The 24607-nt window shown below is 36.5% G+C and overlaps 2 protein-coding genes across 3 annotated transcripts in view; one reads left to right on the top strand and one right to left on the bottom strand.

The window, feature by feature from the left end:
• The window catches only part of LOC110102110 (MOB kinase activator-like 1A), a 26601-nt gene extending 15779 nt beyond the window's left edge, over nt 1–10822 (bottom strand). The window contains exon 1 of the mRNA XM_020830290.2: nt 10635–10822. Within this exon, the coding sequence (XP_020685949.1) occupies nt 10635–10657 (23 nt within the window). The 5' untranslated portion in view covers nt 10658–10822. The remainder of the gene's footprint in view (nt 1–10634) is intronic.
• Nucleotides 10823–15595: 4773 nt separating this feature from the next.
• LOC110102119 (syntaxin-41) lies at nt 15596–24368 on the top strand. 2 transcript variants are annotated; one of them, XM_028693243.1, is made up of 8 exons: nt 15596–16043; nt 16558–16834; nt 17110–17199; nt 17298–17378; nt 23090–23149; nt 23240–23305; nt 23776–23856; nt 24009–24368. In XM_028693243.1, exons 1-8 carry the CDS (start codon nt 15835–15837, stop codon nt 24114–24116), a joined length of 972 nt encoding a protein of 323 aa, XP_028549076.1. In that variant the 5' UTR covers nt 15596–15834; the 3' UTR covers nt 24117–24368. The 2 variants fall into 2 exon arrangements, with proteins under 2 accessions (XP_028549076.1, XP_020685959.1); XM_020830300.2 differs by having other exon boundaries at nt 15597–16043; nt 23072–23149.
• Nucleotides 24369–24607: the final 239 nt, after the last annotated feature.

The raw sequence follows: 24607 nt of genomic DNA, 5'->3' as shown, positions 1-24607 counted from the left end.
GATTTGGCCGAAGGACATGCGAAATGGAGGAGTTATCGGGTGCAGGCCTTGGCGTGACATAAGGAGGTCGGGTGGCTCGTGGAATGGAGGAAGATTGGGAGATGTTTGCTTAAGGCGGAGAGGGAAGAGGGTTCGGTCTTGAGGAATGGAGAGATCGGTGGTGGTTTGAAGTTCAGAGCTTGAAGCAACGACGAGATGTGAAGATCTCGGGGGTTTCTTGCATGTGGGGAGGTCGTGTGGAAGAAGCTTGGAGATGATGGCCTGGATCTATTAGGAGATGAGCTCGACTACAGAAGGTTTGCGAATAGAAGAAGCTCTGGAGATCGGAAGGCTTGTGAGATTCGTATGGAGAAGGTTCGGCTACGGTTTGTGTGTGGGAAGTAGCGTGAAAAAACCAGTCGAGAGCCTCGAGCTCTCGTTTTAACAACGCGAATCTGGATTGAGACACAGACAAGTCTGCAAACGGCGCCGTTGCAGAGATATGGAGCACTGTGGCAACGCCGCACTGTGGCAACGCCCAAGTCTTACAGGATTTGCGCAGGGATATGAGATGGGCCTTGGCAGGTAATCATTTAGGTAAGTATTTTATGTTGTTCTTTTTTTTTTCTTTATTTAGCTGTGAAGGTCAACAGCTTGAAAATAGGATGAACCAACAGACAAAATCTGATTGGATTCACAAATCATAATTTATTCAAATGTGATCCTTTCGATCACTATGGATCCGATCAATATAGATCCACTCAGAGGACACCAAGTATGCTTGACGTGTGCTCCGTGATCTAATCTAATAAACAAGTTGAACTATTTCATTGAAAACAATGCTACATATCAACATTAAGGACCAATTTGGGAGAACTGCAACGTTTTATAAAATTAATTATGAAGTTACTATAGGAAAAGCAACTTAGTTACTGTGATTGCAAAAAGCATCTTTCCACTATAAAATTTATGAAAAACCATAAGAAAGTAGTAGTTAAATAAAATTGTGGTTGCTGTTTGAAAAACAAAACAGCGAAAAATGCTGTACCAAATAAATCCTAAAGATGAAAAATTGTTCATCAAAAGGCCACAATTGTTCAATCTACTCATTGTTGTTGAATAGAAACCTCTCATCATTAAAATGATAAATAACTCAAAAAGGAAGAGATTAAGACTACATAATAACTCCTCTTTGAAACACTATACAAGGAATAATGGAGAAAAGGCTAATGAACTTTTCCAATAAACTTTTACTTTTGTTAAAGAAGCATTTGTAATCATTCAAGGGGTTGCTTGGTTGGAAATAAAGTGCGTGTAAAGTATTCCAAATACAAGGGTTTTGAAAATATTAGTACTTGGTTGGATGAAAAAGGAATGCAAAGAAAAATAAATGTAGTATAAATCATTTTAATTCTTTTTGAGGTAAACTAAACTCGCCCAGTTTTGAGCAAGAACCGTTTAAAACGCAAGCAAGCTCTCTTAAATGTTGCCACCACCAGCCAGCCACCACTGCCGAAGGCTACCACCCACCATCGACCGCCACCAGCCACCACCACCGGAGGCTGTTACCCACCATCGACCACCACCAGCCACTCTTTGGCCACCCCTGATAGCCACCATCGTCTCAACCCCGCCACCGACCACCACCCACCAATCACCATCGTTGGTCTGCTCCACCAACCCCTGGCCGCCATTGCAGACCACCACCGCGGCAGGCCACAACAAACCACTGTCATACACCGCAACTGCAGGCTACCACAGCCGTCGGCCATCACTAGACGTCGCCTCCAGCCATCGACCACCACCATCGGCCGCCACAGTTGCTGATCGCCACTAGGGGTGCTAATATTTGACACGACTCGAAAACCTGACTCGAATCCGACCTGAAAATTTCGGGTTCGGGTCAACCCGAACCTGAAACGGGTCAGATTCGAGTTCAATATTTTGACCCGTTTCAAAAATCGGGTCGGGTTCGGGTTAACCCTTTGACCTGAAATTGACACGAAATTGACCCGATTTTGACCTGATTTTGACCTGTTTTTTACCCGAAAAAGAGGAGATAGACCCGTTTTTGACTAAAAAACTAGCAATTTTTTGTTAGAAACGGGTCATTCGGGTCGTGTCGGGTTGACCCGAATCCAAAGTGGGTCGGATTCGGGTCAGGAAAACTGACCCGTTTTCAAAAATGGGTCGGGTTCGGGTTGACCCAAATAGTGCCATGTCAGTTTCGGGTTCGACCCGAACCCGACCCGTGACCCGAAATTGACACCCCTAATCGGCACCATTCACCATCAGCAACCCTAGCAACCATCTTTGGACTTTACACTATATTTATTTACTTCAAAGCAAACACAAAAAAGCATTCACCTGCATTTACTTTACCTTCATACAAAAAACTCCAAAATATTCTTTTTACAGTATATTCCTTTTTTAGCCAATCAAATAACCCCTAAAAGAGAATAACATCTCTTCTCTGTAATTGAAGATCAAAACACTTTAAATCTGTAATTTTAAATTTCATTGTGATTTTCTCAAGCTTAATCTCTCTTACTCAAAGTATCTCAAAAAGATTCTCTTTAAAACTCCTGAATTTTGAACATGCAAATCTCAATGTTCACATTTGGTGCTCTCGTTGAAACAATGAGTTGAAGGAAATGAGCAATAAGAGACAACAACTATGATAAATATAGAATCACTTAATCCTAAGAGAAGAAAAGAGAAGCATAGCCAACAATTGGGGAAACTTTTGCAATATCTACCACGCACACCACATAGGCAGTTAACAAGGTTAAATAACAAGTTGTAAGCTTCAATTTAGGCACTAATAAATCAAGCGCTACCAAAGTTGCACCAACAAACCAAGCGAAAACAGTGGCTACTCAGGAAATTAACCTTCCATGTGGCTGCTAGCAACCAATGGAAGCAACTTATAATTTAAATCCACCTATAGGAAAAAATAAAATGCCCTAAAAAATTCTTTTTGGAAGTAACCTCAGTCAAACTGGTTAGGCCAAAGCTTATTACATGTCTCATCGTATGTATCAATCTTCACATCGTACATCTGAAATTCAAGGTTCATCAATTTGGAAACTACAAATGACTTGTTAAGCTCGTGGTGTTAAAACACCCAATGGGGTTTGGAGAATACAAGGCCATGTAAATAGTGTCTAAACATAGTTTGATGCGGAACATTCTTGACAACACTCAAGGACTCCGTAAGGGGTTGATTTCCTAGACTTTCTCCATGATCTATATGATAGGAAATACTTGAAATCAAGTATTTCCTATTCACTTCTTGCAACAATTCTCCAAGCGAACTGCTGTCCGGAGCAGGAAAACAGTGAAAACAACGGAAAACTGAAGAAAAACTGAGAGAAAACGTAGGAAAACAATTGCAAACGCTTGTATTCCACTAATAGATGCAAACAACAAGCAAGATACAATTTTCCTTCAATTCGAGAGGAAGGAAAAACTCTCCAAATCTCTAGCCGTAGCCTAGAGCCCAAGAACACAAACCCTAGATCTCAAATGAAATTCCAAATTCAAGATGAGGAGTTAATCCCCCCAATCTCCTAATTAAACAAAAATAATCATAAAGGACAATCATACACTTCCTAAAATAGCCCCCCACATTCAAATTTTCCCTCCTAATTGCAATTAAGACCAGTTGGGCCCACTAGGAAGTCCCCCCCCCTTTTTTTTTCTCTGTTCCGGCGTGAGATTTGGACCGGTCCCGGCTGGCCCGCCCCAGCCGGCCCAGACTATAACATATTTTTTACAAACATGGAAGGCAACTGATGAGGACATCGTCAGCGATTTCTACACGTGTGCCATCAGAGACACCGGAGATCGACGGCCACGATCTGTAGTTTCACATCAGCAACTCAACCCAACGTTCAAGCTCTAAATGAACATTGAAGATCACATGTCCCCTCATTACATTGAATAGAGAGAAATAGGCACTTCAAATATATATCACCTAAATAACCCGAGCAACTCATCAAGTCATGAATTTTGATTTTGATTTTTTTTTTTTAATGTTTGCAATTGCATTAAAAACAATAGTACAAGCATCTAAATATGACTGTGACCACTACTATTAACACTCAGAAAATCTAAGAAAGTTAGGGGAAGGGATATAGCAGCGGTACCCTCCCAAACAAAGGAATTCTCTAAAGCAGCTTTTAGACAAAAATCAGTTACTTTATTACAATGCCTAGGAATAAAATGACTTGATGAAAATTGGGGAGAAAGGCAAGATCAACTCCTTTTGAGGTTCTCGTCACCAATAAGCATCCTTCATGGATTGTTGGAACCACTAAATAACATTGGTTTTGTCACCCTTAATAATAATCCCTTCAACTTCATACATCCAGTTCTCAATAGGAATGTCAATATTTGACCTGACCCAAAACTTGACCCAGATCCAACAAGAAAATTTCAGGATTCGACTTTCGAGTCAACCCGTTTGGCAAACGGATCAGATTTGGGTTCAATATCCTAACCAAATTTAAAATCAGGCTGAGTTCAGGTTGACCGAAAACCTGGATTGACCTGGATACTGCCCTATCTTGCATTTCCGCGCACACCCACTCGCATCTCGCACCCACACACGCTGCCAGCCTCGCACAGCACTCGCGCGCACTACCGCACCAGCGCCTTGATGCACCCGCCCCAGTACTCTATGCCTTCATTCGCAAGCTCGTGCTGCTCTCACGCAAGCTCTCCCGCACCGCTCGGGTCAACCATATCCAGGTTAGCAGGTCGGGTCAACCCGGTGGGTTGGGTTTGGGTTGGAATTTCTTACATGTTTTTAAAATCGAGTCGGGTTAGGGTCAACCCGTTTGGAATTGGGTCAATTTCAGGTTAGACCCGAACCCAACCCGAAAACCTATTTTGACACCCCTAGTTCTCAACGAGACTTTGTAGATAGCTAATGGCTAAAATCTCAACTAAGTAGTATCCCAATGCTTCAAGTTTATCCCAACAATAAAAATAAATTCTCCTTTATCATTGCGAAAAATAGCACCCCTTTCTACATTAAGAGAAGAAAGGCAATCCCCATTTAATTATTTTGATCCATCTTGGAAGTAAGGAGAGGGGGTGGGGAACCTCTAGTAGAAACCGGCCTGCAAGGTCGAGTGATGCCCCCATTGCTCTGAGAGAGGATGTAAGAATGAGTCAAAGACGCAAGAATCAATGGTGTCCAAAACAATTCACCGTGCTTTTTAGAGTTTCTCTCTCTCCAAACCTGATACACCATTTGGCAATAAATTCTACTCTTGGTAATATTCTCCCTTGTTGCCTTCTAGAAATAACATATAAGTTGATTAAAATGATTGAATTGCATAAAGTATATGCCCCACAACCCAAACACCTGAATAACCGCCTTCAGTTTGCAACAATTGATTATAATGCGGCTCACATCTTCAACCTGCTTACAGTCCCAAGGGCATAGCACGGTGTCACTTAATCTACAATGATGAAGCCATTCATTGGAGACAATTGCATTGTTACAAAGTCTCTAAAAAAACATACTTTCATGTGGGTGTAGGTGAAGTTTCCTAATCCAACTTTGATAGTCTCCCATTGACTGAAAATTGTCTGTCAAAGGCTATAGCAGTAATAGTCTTCCAAAAGGTACTGAACATAAGTTTCGGGGCATCTTCACTTAGTTAAGGGTGAATCTGAACAACGAGAATGCATTCTATTAGATCTTTCCCGAACCACTCTTTAAGTGCTAAGACGTCTCAATTTGCTGCACTAGTTATGAGATTTCCCACAGTAGAATCCTTGGGAATGCTAACATCCACATATGTGGGCCATTTAATTAAAGGCAAATCATAGATCCACACTTGGATTTTAATATATTTGTAGCTAAGGTTGCACTAGTTCTTGGGTAAAAAAAAGGACTGATGAGGACATCGACAGACGCTACCGATAGGTTTATCGACGGCGAAATCGTCGCAGATCGACGGCCACGATTCAGCGCCTCTACTTTTAATTCAGATGTTATGATGCATTATTTAGTATTTACTGTTTTTTCCGTTTTTACCCCTATGGGGAGTTGTTATTGTAGCCCAGAGGGCAATGTTGTACTTTTCTTTTTCATGAGTTGATACCTATATATAGTGATCTCATATCTTGTATTGGGGTTAATGAATATTTTGAATGAAATCTTGTTTGTGTTATCTTCTTCTTCTTTTTCTTGTGGTGCACTAGAGAGGAGAACGAGAGCCCAAGGTGAGGGCAAAAGCAATACCCACCAGTCATTAGAAGAGTCCGTGGCTCGTGGTCTATCCCCCATCATCCATTTTCAAATACTAAAATTTATTTCAGGATTTGTTTTAAAACTCCCTCCCCTCCTCTCTTGAAACCGCCATCCTCCCCCTCCTTAAATCCCCCATTAATTCCCAAATCAATGCTTTAATTCCATTTGATTTGAAATTCAAAATTCAAGTCAATTCCCTCCCAATTTAATCAAAACTGAAATTAAATTCCAGATTTTGATTAATCTCCTCCATAATCATCTAAACCTAATTTCTCCAAACCCTAGCCTTTTCCCCCTTGCACCCGTCGGCCTCACCCTCTCTCCTTGGGAATCCCGCCGCCCCTCTTCTCCCTCGTCCTTCTCCGCAAACCATAAGTGACCTCCCTCTCCACCTCTTCTCCCCTCTTTTCATTGGAGTTCTTTCCAACGTCAAGCATGCATGGCGGATCTTGAATTTGAGTGGGGCCTTGTATTTAACGCCGACGGAAGCCTCAACATCCTAAGATCTCCGTTTTTCGACGTGAGATTTGAAGACGACGCCACCGTTGGAGATTATTTGGAGCGAGTTGTCCCTACTCTTGCAAGCGTCGTCGACCGCCAACTTTCAAACTACGATTGGAGCCTCGTCGGCCACCCACTACCTCCCTCTCCACCGGCTACCTCTCCACCAACAAAGTTCTTCGGCGCCTTCTCTCTAGTGGTAATATCCTTCATCATATGGGTCATCTTTCTCCGCTAAAAGCCTACAAATAATTGAGTGAGACGGCCCTTGAGGTGAACCTCTCATTGTTAAGCGTTGGATTTTTGTTAATTGTACTTTGCATTTAAATTACCTTGAACTTTGAAAGAATTGTCTCGGTTATGTTCTATTGCATGTCTTTGGCCTAAGCAAGTTAAAAATTTCAAAATTCTTAACTCACTTTTATGTGCTAGCATTAAATTTAAATGAGAAATACTTTAACCAACTTTCTTTCTAATTTCTAATCGTAACTCCTAGTAATTTCACATCAAGGACCTTTCAATTTTGTAATCACAAACCTCATTCAATCTCTCGGCCCAATATCAAGATATGCTACCACTTTTGAAGCCCAATCTCTAAAAAAAGGACCTTAGTAAGTTGATTAAAATTACTGAATTGCAGAAAGTATATGCCCCACGACCCAAACACCTGAATAACCACCTTCAATGTGCCATAATTGATTGTAATGCGGTTCACATGTTCAACCTCCTTACAATCCCAAGGGCATAGCACGACGTCACTTAATCCACGATGATGTAGCCATTCATTGGAGGGAATTGCGTTGTTACAAAGTCTCCAACAAAACATACTTTCATGTGGGTGTAGGTGAAGTTTCCTAATCCAACTTTGACAGTCTCCCATTGACTGAAAATTGTCTGTCAAAGGCTATAGCAGTAATAGTCTTCCAAAAGGTACTTAACATAAGTTTTGGGGCATCTTCACTCAGTTAAGGGTGACTCTGAACAACGAGAATGCATTCTATTAGATCTTTCCCGAACCACTCTTTAAGTGCTAAGACATCCCAATTTGCTGCACTAGTTATGAGATTTCCCACAGTAGAATCCTTGGGAATGCTAACATCCACATATGTGGGCCATTTAATTAAAGGCAAATCATAGATCCACACTTGGAGTTTAATCTATTTGTAGATAAGGTTGCACTAGTTCTTGGGTAAAAAAAAATGACCTTTCAATTTTGTAATCACAAACCTCATTCAATCTCTCGGCCCAATATCAAGATATGCTATCACTTTTGAAGCTCAATCTCTAAAAATAGGACCTTAATAAGTTGATTAAAATTACTGAATTGCAGAAAGTATATGCCCCACGACCCAAACACCTGAATAACCGCCTTCAGTGTGCCATAATTGATTGTAATGCGGCTCACATGTTCAACCTCCTTACAGTCCCAAGGGCATAGCATGATGTCACTTAATCCACGATGATGTAGCCATTCATTGGAGGGAATTGCATTGTTACAAAGTCTCCAACAAAACATACTTTCATGTGGGTGTATGTGAAGTTTCCTAATCCAACTAATAGTCTCCGTTGGCTGAAAATTGTTTGTCAAAGGCTATAGCAGTAATAGTCTTCCCAAGGGTACTTAACATAAGTTTCGAACTTTGAAGCATCTTCACCCAGCTGAGGGTGAATCTGAACAACAAGAATGCATTTCATTAGAGCTTTCATGAACCACTCTTTAAGTGCTAAGACGTCCCAATTTGCTACACTAGTTATGAGATTTTCCACAATGGAATTCTCGGGAATCATCCACATATGTGGGCCATTTAATTAATGGAAAATTATAGATCCACACTTGGATTTTGATCTATTCGTAGGTAAGGTTGCACTAGTTCTTGGGTTAAAAAAAAAAGAACCTTTCAAATTTGTAATCACAAACCTCATTCAATCTCTCGACCAATATCGAGATATGCTACCACTTCTGAAGCCCAATCTCCATATCTATGATCACAATTCAAGGAAAAGAGTTCTTTAGATGGCATAACCCAATTAAAATAACTCTAGAGAACAAAGAGGAGCAATTCTTATCTATATGGTAACAATCATGACCACAATGCCCATGATTGATGGCACTTGAAGACACTAATAAAAAAACTCATCAATAATGAGCATATAAAGGATTTCCTCGCTAATTAGCACCAAAAGAAGTTGGAGTTAGAGACAACCTATGTTAGCTCGAACAAATAAAAAATTATTAGCTTAATAGACACAATTGTAGGGAAAATTGAACTTGAAGCATCACTTCATAGGAGAATGTGCAAGATTAAGTACAATGAGATAAATCTCACTTTTACACATTCACAAATCATTTCTTGTTTGGAAAAAAGAAGTCAAAATGTTTTAAAAGATGTGGTGGTTGTGAAAGTGATAGCAATATGATGTTCATGAAATCTTGATTGACATGAGGAGCTTCGTGAATATACTTAACCTATTATTTGGTTTGGAAGCCCATATTAGCCAAGCAAAATTGTATAATGATGGACAATCTTGCTCTAGATTTTGTCATTTCAGCAAGGCAACTTCAATCGTACTTTCAAGCACACCTGATGAATGAGGTAACTAACAAGCTAATGAAAACAAGTGTTGCAAAAACCCAAGCATTTAGAAAGGTTGATGACATGGTTGATCGAACTGAGAGTATGTGATTGAGTATGTATCACTAATTGTTAACAAAACTTGGGTCCTAGTGAATTTTAATTTTAAAAGTTATTTTGAAAACATAATGAAGGTTGTGCATCAAGGATGTGAATCATACTTGCCATATTGCTTTTTATGCATCAAAATAGCAAAAGCTCTTAGTACATAGCATGGCACATCAAAAATTTTGGTATACCTAATTTCCTTAAAATAAAAAGAACTCTCATAGTAGAATCACAAGATAATAATAAGAATGCCACACAAATCACTAGATGATCCACAACAAGCATAGCAAACAGCATAGGGGATACATATAAAGACTCCTTAGGAGTTACAGGGATTTAATAAGAGAAAAGGCATACTAGCGACTTGACTAAGTAATTTCACATACACAACTACAGGAATATCACATTATGCGGAATTCAATCCACTCCATATTTTTCCTTATACTGTTGCTAAAAATTAAACCAAGTCAATGGCATCGATACACCAAAGCCAGTATCCCTTCACTTCTGTGCAAACCCAAGGAAAATGCTCATTTTAGCCCTTTGATTAAACTTAACTTCGTTGACATGACCATAAGAAGAGTAGTTGAAGGCACATGTTCAGTTTAGATCAATCTACGCCAAACTTTTGTCAGGTTAAAAAATTATCACAACATATCTGGTACCAGGGTTAAAATAAGCACTAGGAATTAGATTAAACTGCTAAAGATAGACAAAATAACAAGATAATAAGTGGTAAATATGGTTTAGTTGGAATAAGAAACTAATATCAAGGACAAAAAAAACGCATTCCTTCAACTATTCCTCGTCAAGAACGTTAAACGTAAAAAAATAAGACTTGTTCCTTAAGAAAAACAGGATTTTATCCAATTCAAATAATCATACTCAGTGAACATTTTTAGATATATAACAGCAACCTAGAACTTCAGTTCAGCTTCCAACTAATATCAGAACAACATCTACCCTTCTTTACTCTTACCAACAACTAACTAGATCAAAAACATGATCGAAAGCATAATTTCCAGATAACTCCGTCTTTCCTTAGCATACATGGAAATTGATAGATAGAATTCAGAGAAACAAAAACAGCGACAACCAACAGCCAAAAAAAACACCCTAAACCAAGAGTAATCGAAATACGATCGAATCAGATCTTAGTTAGAAAGCAGTTCACAAGGCGAATAGTCAGATCAAAGGTTTACCTTCCCAGACCAAAGAGGCTCATCGCCGATCCGATTGTTCCCTCTCTTGAAGATCTCACACCCGCTCGCCCGCTCCCAACCTCGGCGAATCAGAAATTAAAAGGAGCGAGAACGGGCTTTTCTCCCGCGAACCATGAACATAAGTGGTCGGCTATAATCACATAGAGATCGCCAATCTCGTGCCAGTGTTGCTGGAATAAGTGATGGATCTATCGGGCGGTTAGATTTTCATAATACCCTGATTGTACGTAGTTAGACGATTATGGGCCCACACGGGCGGCATTTTAAAGCTAAGAGACAAAAATTGACCTGGTTGCACTTAGATAGTGCAATCATCTTAAAAGTAGAATCTATACATAGGCAAATTATTGCGTCCGGTTATTTGACATGCAGACATCTAATCCCAACACGTCACCTCACCCGAACGTTACATTTTTTAGGTGTTGCTCCAACTAGAAAGATATTCTAGTTCTAGTAATTGAAGTATGGAGGGAATAAGTATGAAAGTGCAATTCTATGGCAACTACACCATGCTAAGAAAATATGAACCAAAATTTATTATGGTGGAGGAAATTTTGATGAGTTTGAGAAAAATAAATATTTATTTGAGCAAGAATATCCACAAATTTGAGATCATTATTCAAAAATCAAAACAAGCTAAGTAAAAAATGTAATTTTTAGACACTGTATTTTTATATCATGCCTAACTGTGATAAGTCAACCTCACATGTACCATCAAAATAAGCATAAGTGAAACTTTTAAAATGAGGGCCCGCACTAATATTATAAAGAATAGTTATAACCCGTTGATTTTTCTATAATTTGCAACAACAACAACATCAAGCCTTTATCCCACTATGAGGCGTCAGCCACATGAATCCTTTTTTTTTTTTTTCATTATGTTAAGAGTCAAATTCTCATTTAAATATAATAAAGAGGGAAAATGATAACACTAATAGGGGAGAAAGGTTGAAGAGGAAAAATGTTAGTTATAATATTTATGTATATCTCAATGAGCAATTTTGTCATTAATCCAAGGATAAAAAAAGGACAAATGATCTGGCAACAATGTAGTTGATGATATGCAATTTCATAAAGTTGCGAATTTAGTGATATTTTTTAGAGAGAAAGATAGAGAATTGAGGGTCATAGCCATTTTCATTAACTATAAATAGACCATCCTTTAGAATGAAGAAAAAGGTTGGGAGATAGGGGACAATCTTGCCTCAATCTGAATAAAGAGCTAAAGAATCCTTCTAAAGACCCATGTATACATGTAGAATAATTGACATTTTCAACGCAAGTTTTAATCCATTGTATAAAAATACTAGGAAAACATTGTTGTTCCACTCTAGAAAGAACGAAGCCTCTTAAAACTTAATTAAAAGTCTTGAAGATGTCAAGTTTAACACAAAAGAAATGTTCTTTTTTTTTTTCAAATTAGATTTTTCTCAAAATTTCTATAGCTAAATGGTATTATTTGTAGAGATATTTTTTTGAAGGAAGCTTGGTTGACTTTGATGAATGATAAATGACACAATATCTTTAAGTCTAGAGGCCAAAATCTTAGTAATAATTTTATAAAATATATTACAGAGATAAATGAGTTTGAAGTTGTAAATGTTGATAGTATGATGAGTCTTACGAATAAATGTGATATTGATAGCTTTCATCTTAGTTGACATATGGTTTCATCTAACAAAATACCTGATCTCAAAATAAACATGATATCTAATGATATCTTAGATGGAAGCATATGATTGAAATGCAAGCCCATCAAGTTTTTGGTAGCAATTTTAGAAGCCTTGAAGGCCATTGATTTAGTTTCATCATTTGAAATTAGAGCATTGAGGAGAGGAGTGAAGTATGGTGGCATAGTATTGTCAGGAGAGGTTAGATAAGTAGTTCACAGAGAAGCATTAGCATAATTGAATAGGTTTTTAAAATAAGAAATGAAGGCATCATTAATATCAACTAAAGTAATGAAAGACCTTATATAAGTAGAAACTTCTTTAATGCAATCATGATTTCTTCTTTGTTTAATTTTACCTTATGGAAATTAAATGTTATACTCGCTATTAAACAAACATTTGGTTTTGGATCTTTGAAAAAACCAAGAAGCCCGCGAAGAGTAGGAAGTAGCAAGAGAGTCATCGATAACTTAAGTTTTGGTATTATGATTATAGTTTTGGATGAACATATGTTTAATCATCATAGGTGGATGAGTTGGAGAATGAGGGGGAGTGGTCATAGCACCTGAAGCTATCAAATATGTAATATGAGAGAGAGGAAAATGTCTATTATTAAATTAGGTGTAATCAACCCTATAACAACAAGTCATTATCAACTAAGACTTGGTCAAGCTTTATATGCATAGGGCAATCAACTCTATTTATTAAATTAGGTGTAAGAGTGACCCACTGAGAACATATTTATTTGATGGCAGTGTTAAATATCATATTATTTAAATCTCAAAATTGTTGTTAGGAATGGGATTACCTCTAAATTTCACATTCTTGTGCCTTCAACAGTTAATTAAAGTTTACTATATTTTGCCTAATGTTAAGAAATATTCTCACCAACATCTCTAATCTTATCCCAAAGTTAAGATCTTTTTAGCATATAATTAGAAGCATTGACAATCAATAGAAAGAATGGAGGAAGCACACCAAAGTGAGCAATCTACATGTATAACACCTCTTGAATCACCTGAATAAGTCGCCCTGACTCCTTATAACTCTCAATCAATCTCCAGCTCCTTATGACTCCCAATCAATGAATCACATGGATTAGTAGGGTATCACGTGAAATTATCATATCATATATCTGATATCATTCAACACTTCATTTAAAATATAACAAAATCATATCAAATCATTAAGAATGAACAATTTTTTAATATATCTAAATTTACACGGTGAAAGCTTATGAAATTAGAAGATAATGTATTTTTTATAGATTTATGAGATATAAAATTCATAGAAATCAAATCATTGAAAACGAAGTAAGAGCTTAGCCACTTATAATGAATAAAATAAAATATATAAAAGAATGACTGATAAATATAATCCGATGACTTTTTTCTCTCTTCTTCATCTCTTTCAATTTCTTTCTGGCCCAACAATCGAACGAGTCGGTGGGGTGAGGCAATAATATATATATATATATAGGCCTTGCGTCGCAGTGCTCACTAGATTAGTGCTGCAGCTTTCTGTTTTGATTAAAAAAATATCATTTAAGTATATATAGTTTTGAAAAATGTTTAATTATCTTTGGGGATATTTAATTTTTAAAATTTTGAAATTGAATGCGTCATTATGAACAGTATATCACCTCGGGAGGTGATCATATCGTTCTCTAACGAGTTCATATTTTAAAATTTTAAATTCATCCAAATTATCGTAGTCAAACTCAAGGAGGAAAAAAAAAAAAAAAAAAAAAAAAAAAAAAAAAAAAGATAAAGTTTGAACGATCTACTTAGGTCCTTGCAATGAAGGACTATGTTAGCGTTGTTGAAGGCCCTTATATTATAGGTTGTTATTGTTGGGTGGAGCATTGGGTCTTAGTGGCAATATGTTTGGCTTTATTAGGTCTTTTTTATTTATTAGTAGGAGAGGGGTTGCCTTGGGTTAAGTATGGTTGGTGTTCAATACTTATTGTTGTGTATTCTCATCAACTTCTGAAATTTGGAGAATTTATTCTGATTTTAGTTGGGAATTTGTAAGGGGTTCATGGAAGACATGGTTTCTTTGGAAGGAGAGTTAAGATTAGGCATAACTTAAATAGACCAACTAGAGATGGGAGCTATTTCATTAGATTGAAGTGTTAGAAGTGGGAGGGGTTCAATATATTAGAAGTTGAAAATTTATTCAAGTAGGATTTTGTTACTTTCAACTTGCACACATACCCTTGCAAATGTAAACTTATTTTTTCAGCAGTGAATTTATCAATAACTAAAGGCATACCTACAAAACTTAAAATTTTTTAGATTCCCAAAGGTTTCTAATGTGAAAGAAGAGGGAGATTATGCATCTTAATCCACAAGAGAATGGAAGAAAATTCCTCCTTTTTTGTCTAAATTTAGGGGACTACTTTTGTAAGATGAACGACATATCGAAGAAAAACCAGGACCTACAAACCATGCCATTTCATATCCTCACGAAGGAGAAATTTTAAAAAGAAAAAAAATCCATTATTTAGAAATAACAGTTTCAGAGTGCCTTTCAACTACATGCCCTTTTTACACCTAAGAGGAGAGCTTCATGAAAAAGGCGCTTATCAATATAGTAGCCAACTAATAAAAACTCACATTCTTTAACAAAGGCAAAGGGGAGGGAGGTGTAAGAAGCTGCTCATTCAAGGAAAGATTAGAGGGCAGCTATGGTTTCCAAAAGTGGGCATGTTTAGAATCTCCACATAGCGAAGTTGATTTCACTTGACGTATTTTTAGAAAGGGAAAGCCAAACAGTATAATATTAAGCCTAATATTATGAAGGGCTCAAGCCAACCGAATGCTAAACGAGCATTTCCCATCCGCCACCAGCCAACCGAATGTGGATTTCAGTGGCATTCTTGACGTGAATGGCACGATACCAATTTTGATGTTACGCTGTTCACAAACTCTCTTTTTTAATAAAAAATCATTAAAAATAATTAAAATTTAAAATTTTAATCCCAAATATTTAGTTTAACTTATGCTATTATTTTTTTTAAATTTAATACATTTTTTATATAATTAATTTATTTAAATTAGATTTTTATTTTAAATAAATTAAAATATAATATTGATGAGAAATAATATACATAGAATTATTTAAAAAGTAATAAAATTTGATTATAGATGAGTTATTATTTGATGTTATTATTACTGTATATTACAGTGAAAAAAATAAACTTTTAGGTTGAAGATGGTCATAGCAAAGAATTCGAAAAGCTGGGAATAAAATTAAAAAAAAAAAAAAGAAAACAAAGCTCTCCAAGGCCCAAGCCAACCTTTTTTTAACCAGTTAGGCTTCCGCAGCTGTAGGTTTCTCCCTCCTCGGCGGTATTCCAGTTCTCCAGGACCTAACGGGAGAAAGAATTGAAGTAGACAAGGTCCTCTCAACCCAACCACCTCAGTTTTTCTTCACTCCTAGATCGGCAAATACAAATTTCTATTGCCCCAAACCTTATCGCTCTTTTTTCACCCCTTTTTTTCTCGATGGCGACGAGAAATCGGACGCCTATCTATCGGAAGTACCGTGATGCTCTCCGGCAGGTGCGTCCACCGGCGTCATCGTTGCCCTCGACGTCCTTGGGCAGTGGCGGGGGAAGGAGCACTGGGCCGGTGATTGAGATGGTTAGCACATCTCTTCTGCGACAGGATCGGTCTTATGCTCCTCTCAGCACGGAGGATCCCGGCAGTTCCAGGTAATCTCAAAATTTACTGTTGCCGGTCTTCGTTCTTCTCTTTATCTTTGATGCGAATGCAAATTTATCCTGGATTTCAAGAATTGAATGATCCTTTTGGATCTGAATGAAGGCTGATTCGTCTTTGTTGTTTATTGCTTTACCACCTGCTGCTTAGGCCTTAATTACGTGTTCTATGAAAATTGAAAGATTTACAAGTTTTGAGCTATTTCTTCGGAGGGAAAGGGAAAAGTCGGGAATTTATTGCTTAGGGTTAGATTAACATGATAAATGTTATTTGAAGTTACTTTGATATCTGAAGTTGCTGTGATTCAAACCTTTGTCCTGGTTGCTAACTTATGATTTCCAGGATAATGCAAGTTTATGTTCCTATGCTAATGAACTTATGAACCTAATATGGAATGCTGGTTTGGGATCTAAAAGTATTAGCTACTTAAGCTGATCAACTAATTTCGTCCATTGCTGTTTAGATGATACGTTTGCATAGTGTTAATATATGTAACACCTGCCGCAGTAATGGAGCTCTTACGTTTGGTTTGCCGCCGGCTTGGGTGGATATTTCTGAAGATATATCTGCAAACATGCAGCGTGCTCGAACAAAAATGTCAGAATTAGTGAAGGCCCATGCAAAGGCTTTAATGCCATCTTTTGGTGATGGGAAAGATGATCAACATTTGATTGAAATTCTTACTCAGGAGATCACAGATTTGCTAAGGAAATCTGAGAAGAGATTGCAGAAACTTTCTCCAAGTGACCCTTCAGAAGATTCAACTGTTAGAAAAAATGTTCAGGTAAAACTTTTGATATGTGAAATTATTTATTTTGTATATATTTTTTATATTTGATTTGTTTGAGCTTTTTTGGTTTCATTTATATGAATGAAATTAAATGTGTGACTGATCTACGGTTTTTTGCATTGCATTTTATTAATTTTTGCCCAATCCATTACTCCTTTATCTCCTGGTGGTTGGTTTTTCATATAAATGATTTTAAAGTTATGGATTTTGTCAAGTAGAGTTTGATGGCTCCTTATAAACATGTTGTAATCATGACATTCTTTCTTCAGAGATCGTTAGCAACTGATCTTCAGAAACTCTCTACGGAGTTCCGTAAGCATCAATCGTCATACCTAAAGCGGCTTAGTCAGCAGAAGGAGGTAAATTGGATTTTCTGCTCTAAAATTCAGTTTTATTTCCTTCAATGGCCCTATCCATTGTGGTCCATCGTGATAATGTTTCCTTATTCTCTTTCAAGGGTCCAGATAGCATTGATTTGGAGATGAATCTAAACGGTGGTAGTCGGTATAGAACTGATGATGAGGACTTTGGTGATATGGTATGTTATCTTCTTTAATGACTCATGTAGTTATTTCGGTCAAACTTCCAAGAATCATTCTATTGGTTGAACTTACTCCATTTAAACATGATATAATAAATCATCATCATAATCATTATTCTTATTCTCACTATTTGTTGTTGACTCTTTGTGAATTTTATTTTTCATCCATACCTCTTATTGACTTTAATGATCTTAGCATCTTAAATGAAAATAGACATTTTTTTAATTGTTTTATAAGTAAAACCGAAGTTAAAGAGGCTTTAAAGAAAATGAAGCGTAAAATAGCTATTGGACTTGATGATATTTCAATAGAGATGTGGAAATGTTTAGGTAGGGCTGCAAATGAACCGAGTCGAGTCGAGTATGTGCGTGTTCATGTTTGTGTTCATTTAATATCAGCTTGTTCAAGTTTGGTTCATGTTTGTTCGAGCTTTATTGTTTGTGTTCATGTTTGGTTCATTTAAATTAATGAGTGTTCATTTTCGGTTCATATTCAGTTCATATTCGTTTGTTTGCTTATCGAGCTTGTTCGTGAACATATTTAACGATTTTTTTTTAACTATCAAACAAATACGTTCATGAACATATCTATGAACAAACACATTTATAATAAAAATAATTGTCTATGTAACAAAGGAAATGATTATTTATATTTATTAATTTTATAGTCAAATATTAATTTTTTTTTATCTAGCTTATACACGAGTTCAAAATCGAACACGAATCAAGCTTCTTATCGAGCTTAATGTCGAGCTTGTTCATGAACTTCAAATGATGTTGTTCGCGAACATAAATGAGCCGAACTCATTAGTGTTCAAGTTTGTTTATTTAAGAATCGAGTATTTAAAATATTGTTCAAGTTTGTTTGTTTAGCTAATTAAACGATCACAAACGAGCTTTAATCGAACTGAACAATGAGTAGCTCGTTGAACGTTTGGTTCGCTTGTAGCCCTATGTTTAGGAGATGAAGGAATTTCTTGGCTTACAAAACTTATTTAATATTATTTTGAAGATTAAAAAGATGCCCGATGAGTGGAGAAGGAATGTGTTCATTCTATTTTTAAGAATAAAGGTGATGCACAAGAGTGTGCAAATTATAGAGAAATTAAGTTAATGTGTCATACATTAAAACTATGGGAGATGAGGATGCTCAGGTGGATGAGTGGCTTCATTCTTAGAGTTAGAATGCGAAACAAGATGATGAGGACATCAGAAGATCAATGATCTATGGTCACGATCTACTTTGATTATTATTGTATTTGATGTATTTTATTTTATGTTTTACGAGTCTATTGTATTTCTTTCCGTTTATGCCCTTGCTTAACGGCCTCGTCATGTGTTTGCCTTAGGGGCAATTGTGTCTTTGTATTTTCTTTATTCCGTTGGCTATTTAAAGCCTTCCCCTTTTCATGTAAAGGGGATGAATATTGATAAAAAAATTTCAACTTTGGTTTTGGATCTCTTTGTGAGTTCTAGAGTTCTCTTTGTGAGTTCTCAAGTGAGGAGTAGCCTAGGAGAGGCTCAAAGCAATATTCAACAGCCCCTTGGTGGAGCTCTTGATTTTCTATCTAATTTCTTCTTCTTTCCTCTCCCCTTAGCCACCGAATCTTCCCCCACCACCCCACCGCTTGGCCGGTCAGCCACCTCCAGCCATCTTCCCCTTCCCGAATCACCCCATAACTCCACCACTAAGACCCCCACTCGCCGGCTCATTCCCTCTCCCACCCCAACCCGGCACCAATCTCTCCCTCTTCCCCTTGCCACCGGCCACCTCATCACTCCCCATCATTATGATGATTCTAATCATCATAATGGCTCCCTAGATTAGCTCAGGCAAGAAAAGAAACATTTGAATTCATTTGAAATTCAAATTTGAATTTCAAATAATTCCCATATTTGAAGAGTCCAAATAAGGAAAGTATATAATCATGAGTCCAATATGAAATTAAAATTAGATTGGATTTAATATTAGCTTTCCTAATTCTCAATACTTGTTTTGGAAACTCATAAAACACATACCACAATCCTCTCCGTCCTCTTCATGCCGCCGGCCCCTCTTCATTGGGCTTGGTTTGTGTTGTTTCCTCATTGAGCCCCCACTACTTTGCATTTGAAATCAAAATTTCAAAATTAACCCCCTCCAAATCCCTCATGGATTTTGAATTTAAAAATTCAAATTCCCCCTTAATTATTACTTTCCTAAAATATCTTTCTATTAATATGGAAACTTCTTGATTTGAAACTTATTTGAATTTCAAATTAAACCCATATTAATGAATCCTATTTTGGAAACCCATTCAATCTCGAAAATCTGAATTTAATTCAGATTTAAGCATATCATTAAATTGATTGCATGGGGACCACTATTGTTTTGGAATGTCAAAATTCAAATTTCTCTTCCAATTAATGCAAACGTGATTCCCCTAAACTCTCTACACGTGGCCCTCAACCTCCCCCTAAACTTCTACCTGCTGTCCTTTCATTATTCCGGCAATATCCCTTGCTAACTGGCACCCAGGAAAGCCGCAGGTTGTTGTCCAAGGTGTCCAGCAGCACCAGGAGCAGGCCGAATCCTGGCAGACCCTTATTGGGTGCTGTCCAGGGCCTTCCACGAGTCCAGGCTACTGTCCCAACTGCTGTGATTGCTGTCCAGAGGGCTCCGCACCTTTCCATTGTTGTCCCATCAATTGGGGAGACTTCAGAAGGCTGTTCAAGGCAGCTAGGAAGTTCAGATTGCTGTCCAGGCTTGAGAAAAGGAACCCGACTGCTGTCCTATTGTAGAAACAATCATCATCGACACCGAAGTGTCGTGTCTTATGCTTCTTGTGGGTAAACTCTTCCTCCAAACTCTCCTATCTTCCTAGTTCACTTTTCACTAGTGGTTATACGTTGATTCGCAACGATCTTGTTAATTCTTCCCGCTAAAGCTTAAAGAACTAGAGACTAGAATGAGGGGTCCTTGCTTCGGGACTATTCTTATTGTTAGCATTGGAATTTATTGTTGAAACCATCTATGTATGCATTGCTAGATTAAATTGGCTATTTCACGATCTTAACTCCTATGCATGTAATTTAGCTTAAACTTGTCTTACCGCTCATTGCGTTTTCTTTTGTCGTTCAAAACCAATATAAAGCTCATCATTATTGTGTTCTAACTATTAAGCGTGCAAACTTCCTTAAGCAACTCATCTTCGCATGTATTGTTCTACATCACAAGAATATACATGAAAATGTTGGAGACTATAGCTCTAGTGGCAAATAAGATTAGAGAGAGTCGCCTTAGATGGTTTCAACACAAAATGTTGGCCTTCTGATGACTTGGTTAGGAGCGTAGTTGTATTGGATTTGGCCTATATTAAGAAAGTTAGCGGTAGACATTAAAAGACTTGGTCAAGAAATATTAGAAATGACTTTTTTTATTATATTTAAATAAGAATTTGACTCTTAGCAAGACAAAATGGAGAAAAAAGATTCATGTAGTCAAACCCATGTAGTGGGATAAAGGCTTGATGTTGTTGTTGCCCATACCTTCTAATTGTGGCAAGAGGTTTTAAACTTATTCTGCACAAATTATTTTGAATGATTTTTAGCCATGTTACCTAAGTTCTGCCTTGTTTCCTTCCTACTCCTTTTGATGCTAATTTATGCATCTTAGAGTGCATTTCACAACAAAAAAAAAAGAGTGCATTTCACAACCTTGGTTGCACACGCCCAAATAATTTTTGTCTATTATCAACTATTTTGATGTCAATAGATGCTACACCAACATTTCTCTGATATATTATATGATCATATGCATAATATACACATGCCCAAGTAGTTTTTGTCTATTATGAACTATTTTATTGTCAATAGATTCCACGCCAACATTTCTCTGATGTATTATATGATCATATTCATAATATAAATTAAACTTATTAAATATGATGAATTTATTTACTTTTCAAGCTTTTGCATTGGTCACTCTCATGGTGTTGCATGAGGTATTGCATTATCACCTTCTTAATTTTGCTTCAGTTCCTTTCTAATCTTTTGACTGTATTCGATCTACTAGTGATGTTTTTCCTACTCTTAGTTGTACATCTCCTAGGATTAACCGGGAAGAGCTAAGGAATCCTTTATGAAAGCAAGCTATGAATATTGATACTAGTGTATTGCTTAATGGCCATCTATGGGTTTAGTTGTTCCCATTGGATTAAAACAATTGCTTGTTAATAGGTGTTCATACTCAAATTTTATCCTAATGGCCTGATCAATTTGTGTAAAGCTAGGCCAATTTCCATAGATTTCATAGAGCTTAAAGCTAAACATAGCTATTAGGCTAAGTTTGAAATTTTTTGCAAAGTTCTTGTTGGGATTGGCCTTTGCAGTTTCACCACAAATCATTAGGTATATACACAATTACGCTCGGTTGTGCTTACTATGTATGTTGATTACATCTTATCCATTGAAAGTTATCAAAAAGTTATCTATGAGGTAAAAAACTTTTTGCAGATGTGTTCCGTTACTAAAGATCTTGAATGTGAAAAAATTTTATTGGTGTTGAATTTGCCTTCAATAAATAGATATATATATATCTCAATGAAATTGATTTTCTTGAAGAAACTGATCTTTTAGGTTTCAAATTTGCTAATATATTCATTAAGACTCAAACTACTTCTATCAATGAGGGCTAGTAAAAAAATTGATTTATTTGATTATCATTGGATCAGGTATTACGTTCATTGTAGGATTTGTGAGCTAACAGATGCAAACTCTAAAATAGAATCCTTTGGAAGTTGTCTATGCATTCTTTTATAGATATCAAAAAGTCTCATGCAAAATGTTTACTATACACTATAATTGAGCACTTGAATATGAAAGCATTCACAAATGTTGATCATGTTGGCTCACTTGATGATAGGAGATCAATTTTGGGATATTGTATCTTTATTGGGGATATAATCCAGAAGCTGTTGTCACTGGGTCCAATTTTGAGTTTGAATACAAAGTTATGGGCCATTCAATATGTGAAACCATTTTGTTAAAGACTTTCTCAGGACAGTTTGTTTCCAGTTATTTGGCTTATGATTTTGCACTGTGACAATAGTAGCCCATCTACAATGTCAACAATCATGTGCTTTATTAAAGAACCAAATATATTAAAGTAAGATTGCCATTTCATCTGCGATATGGTTTTTCGAAAGGAAGTCACTCTTTTGTCTCTAGTTTAGAACAAGTTTTGCTTATATTCTTACAAAAACTCAGGAACTTGCACCTTTCTCTTGATTATTATAAGCCAGAGCTACGTGATATGTATGTTCCACCTTAAGAGTGTGTTTTAACATATGAAAATATCAAATTAGAAAAATAAGTGAAGTATATTTACTTTATTGAGTATTGTACTAATTTCCTTATAATAAAGAGAGTCCTCTAATAAATAATACACCAAAAGATCTTTACTCTAGCACAAAGACTAGCCAGAAATTGCTAGCTTATCAGACTAACTAATTAAGACGATGTTTTTTGCCTCCTGACCTTGTAATTTTCCACAAGTCAATTCAAAGTTTTGGATATCAAATAAGAATCTGCTATGTAGGGCCACAGCAGTGTATTTCTAGGCAAACGTCTAATTTCTATTTTTTCGTGGCTACAATGGCGCTGATGATCTTTTTCTATTTATTTTTCCTTCCCTTGCCCTTTTTTGACAGGGTTTTGATGAGCTCCAGATGTCTAAGCTTAAAAGAAGCGAGGTTTTTACAAAAGAGAGGGAGAGAGAGATCGTTCAGGTAATCTATTTCTTACCTTCCATGTATTTCCTTAGTCTGCAAATAGATCATTGCATGAACATCATATTCAAACTTGGTTATTCTTTCCAGGTCGTAGAATCTGTTAATGAGCTTGCTCAGATCATGAAGGATCTTTCAGTTCTTGTAATAGATCAGGTACAACTTATACTTCTACAATAGATTCAGACTTCAGATTATTTCTGACTTACGGTCTGCCGGGGATCAGTTTTTTATTTTTATTTTTTATTTAATTTTTTGTGTTTAAGAAACATGTTTTCTTAGTATGTTTTTTTAAATGTTTTTATTTAAAAAAAAAATCTAAGCTGTTCTTAAAAATAGTCAAAACAATTTTGAGTTGCCTCGAGTGTTTTAAAAGTAATTATAACAACCAGCCGCCATCATCACCACCGTAATTAACCACCAATGCTGTCATCGCCTCGCCGATGATCATTGTTGCTCTGTCAATGACCATTGCCACCGCCGCGTAAATTAAATTATTCAAATATTCAATAAAAATAAAATAACATATTTGAATATATTCATTATTTTTTATGCCAAAATATTAATTAAAAAAAAGCAAAAATTATCCCCTTTGTCTAATCCGGATCTACATTTTGTTCATGTAGGGAACAATCATTGATCGCATTGATTATAACATTCAAAATGTTGCAACTTCAGTGGAAGATGGCTATAAGCAATTACAAAGGGTGCTTCCTCCTACTTTTTCCTTATTATTTCTCGTTTCTTCTCAATCTGCTAATAACTGGGAAATCTCCTTTTGAAAATTTCTTAATCCGCCATTTTTTATAATGAAGATACTAAACAGTTTTAATTGATCATTTTCCCAACCTAATTCCAGGCAGAGAGAAGCCAGAAAGAAGGGGGAATGGTTATGTGTGTCACAGTTCTTGTTCTCATGTGCTTTGTCATGCTTATTCTTCTAATTCTGAAGCATATATTCTTCTAATCCGGCTGGAACCATAGTCAAATTTCGACGTCTCAGCAGAGAAATACTATGAATTGTCTTGTTAAATTGTGTCGCCAAGCTGGGTAAGTGACTTGTTTTATTTTAGATTCTTCACTTTGGCCATACGGATTTTGTGAATAGGTTATTTTTTTGCTTAGAAGCCTAATCATTGTACGAGAATGCTGAGGTGAAATCTCATTGTATCAATTGAAAACTATTTTGTAATAAAGTATGCTTTTCATGCCAAGTAAATACAATCATCTTTACATTTGTTACATTCATAGATGAATCATGAATGTGCTTAAAGTTTCATTTGAGACAGCTTTCTTATTACTTTCTATAGCGCTCAAATTTTAATATAAAAATTCCATGTTTCAAAACAAATTTAAACTAAAAAGTTGCTTTAAAAAATGGTAAGAAAGTTATCCCAATGATGTCTAAGGCTCGTTTGGGACGGCTTTCTTATTGCTTATTAAAGTAGAATTCTAGTA

The sequence above is a fragment of the Dendrobium catenatum genome, unplaced genomic scaffold, assembly GCF_001605985.2.
Source record: "Dendrobium catenatum unplaced genomic scaffold, ASM160598v2 fragScaff_scaffold_243, whole genome shotgun sequence".
Classification (NCBI taxonomy): Eukaryota; Viridiplantae; Streptophyta; class Magnoliopsida; order Asparagales; family Orchidaceae; genus Dendrobium; species Dendrobium catenatum.
Note: the sequence above shows the minus strand (reverse complement) of the source record. Positions and strands in the feature narration are given on the sequence as shown.

Bases quoted from the DNA above. Each gene is read 5' to 3' on its own strand.
- LOC110102119 (XM_020830300.2), top strand. From the start codon at position 15,835: ATGGCGACGAGAAATCGGACGCCTATCTATCGGAAGTACCGTGATGCT. The intron at 16,835-17,109 runs GTAAAACTTTTG...TTCTTTCTTCAG, and splicing joins CTGTTAGAAAAAATGTTCAG to AGATCGTTAGCAACTGATCT. The intron at 17,200-17,297 runs GTAAATTGGATT...TTCTCTTTCAAG, and splicing joins GGCTTAGTCAGCAGAAGGAG to GGTCCAGATAGCATTGATTT.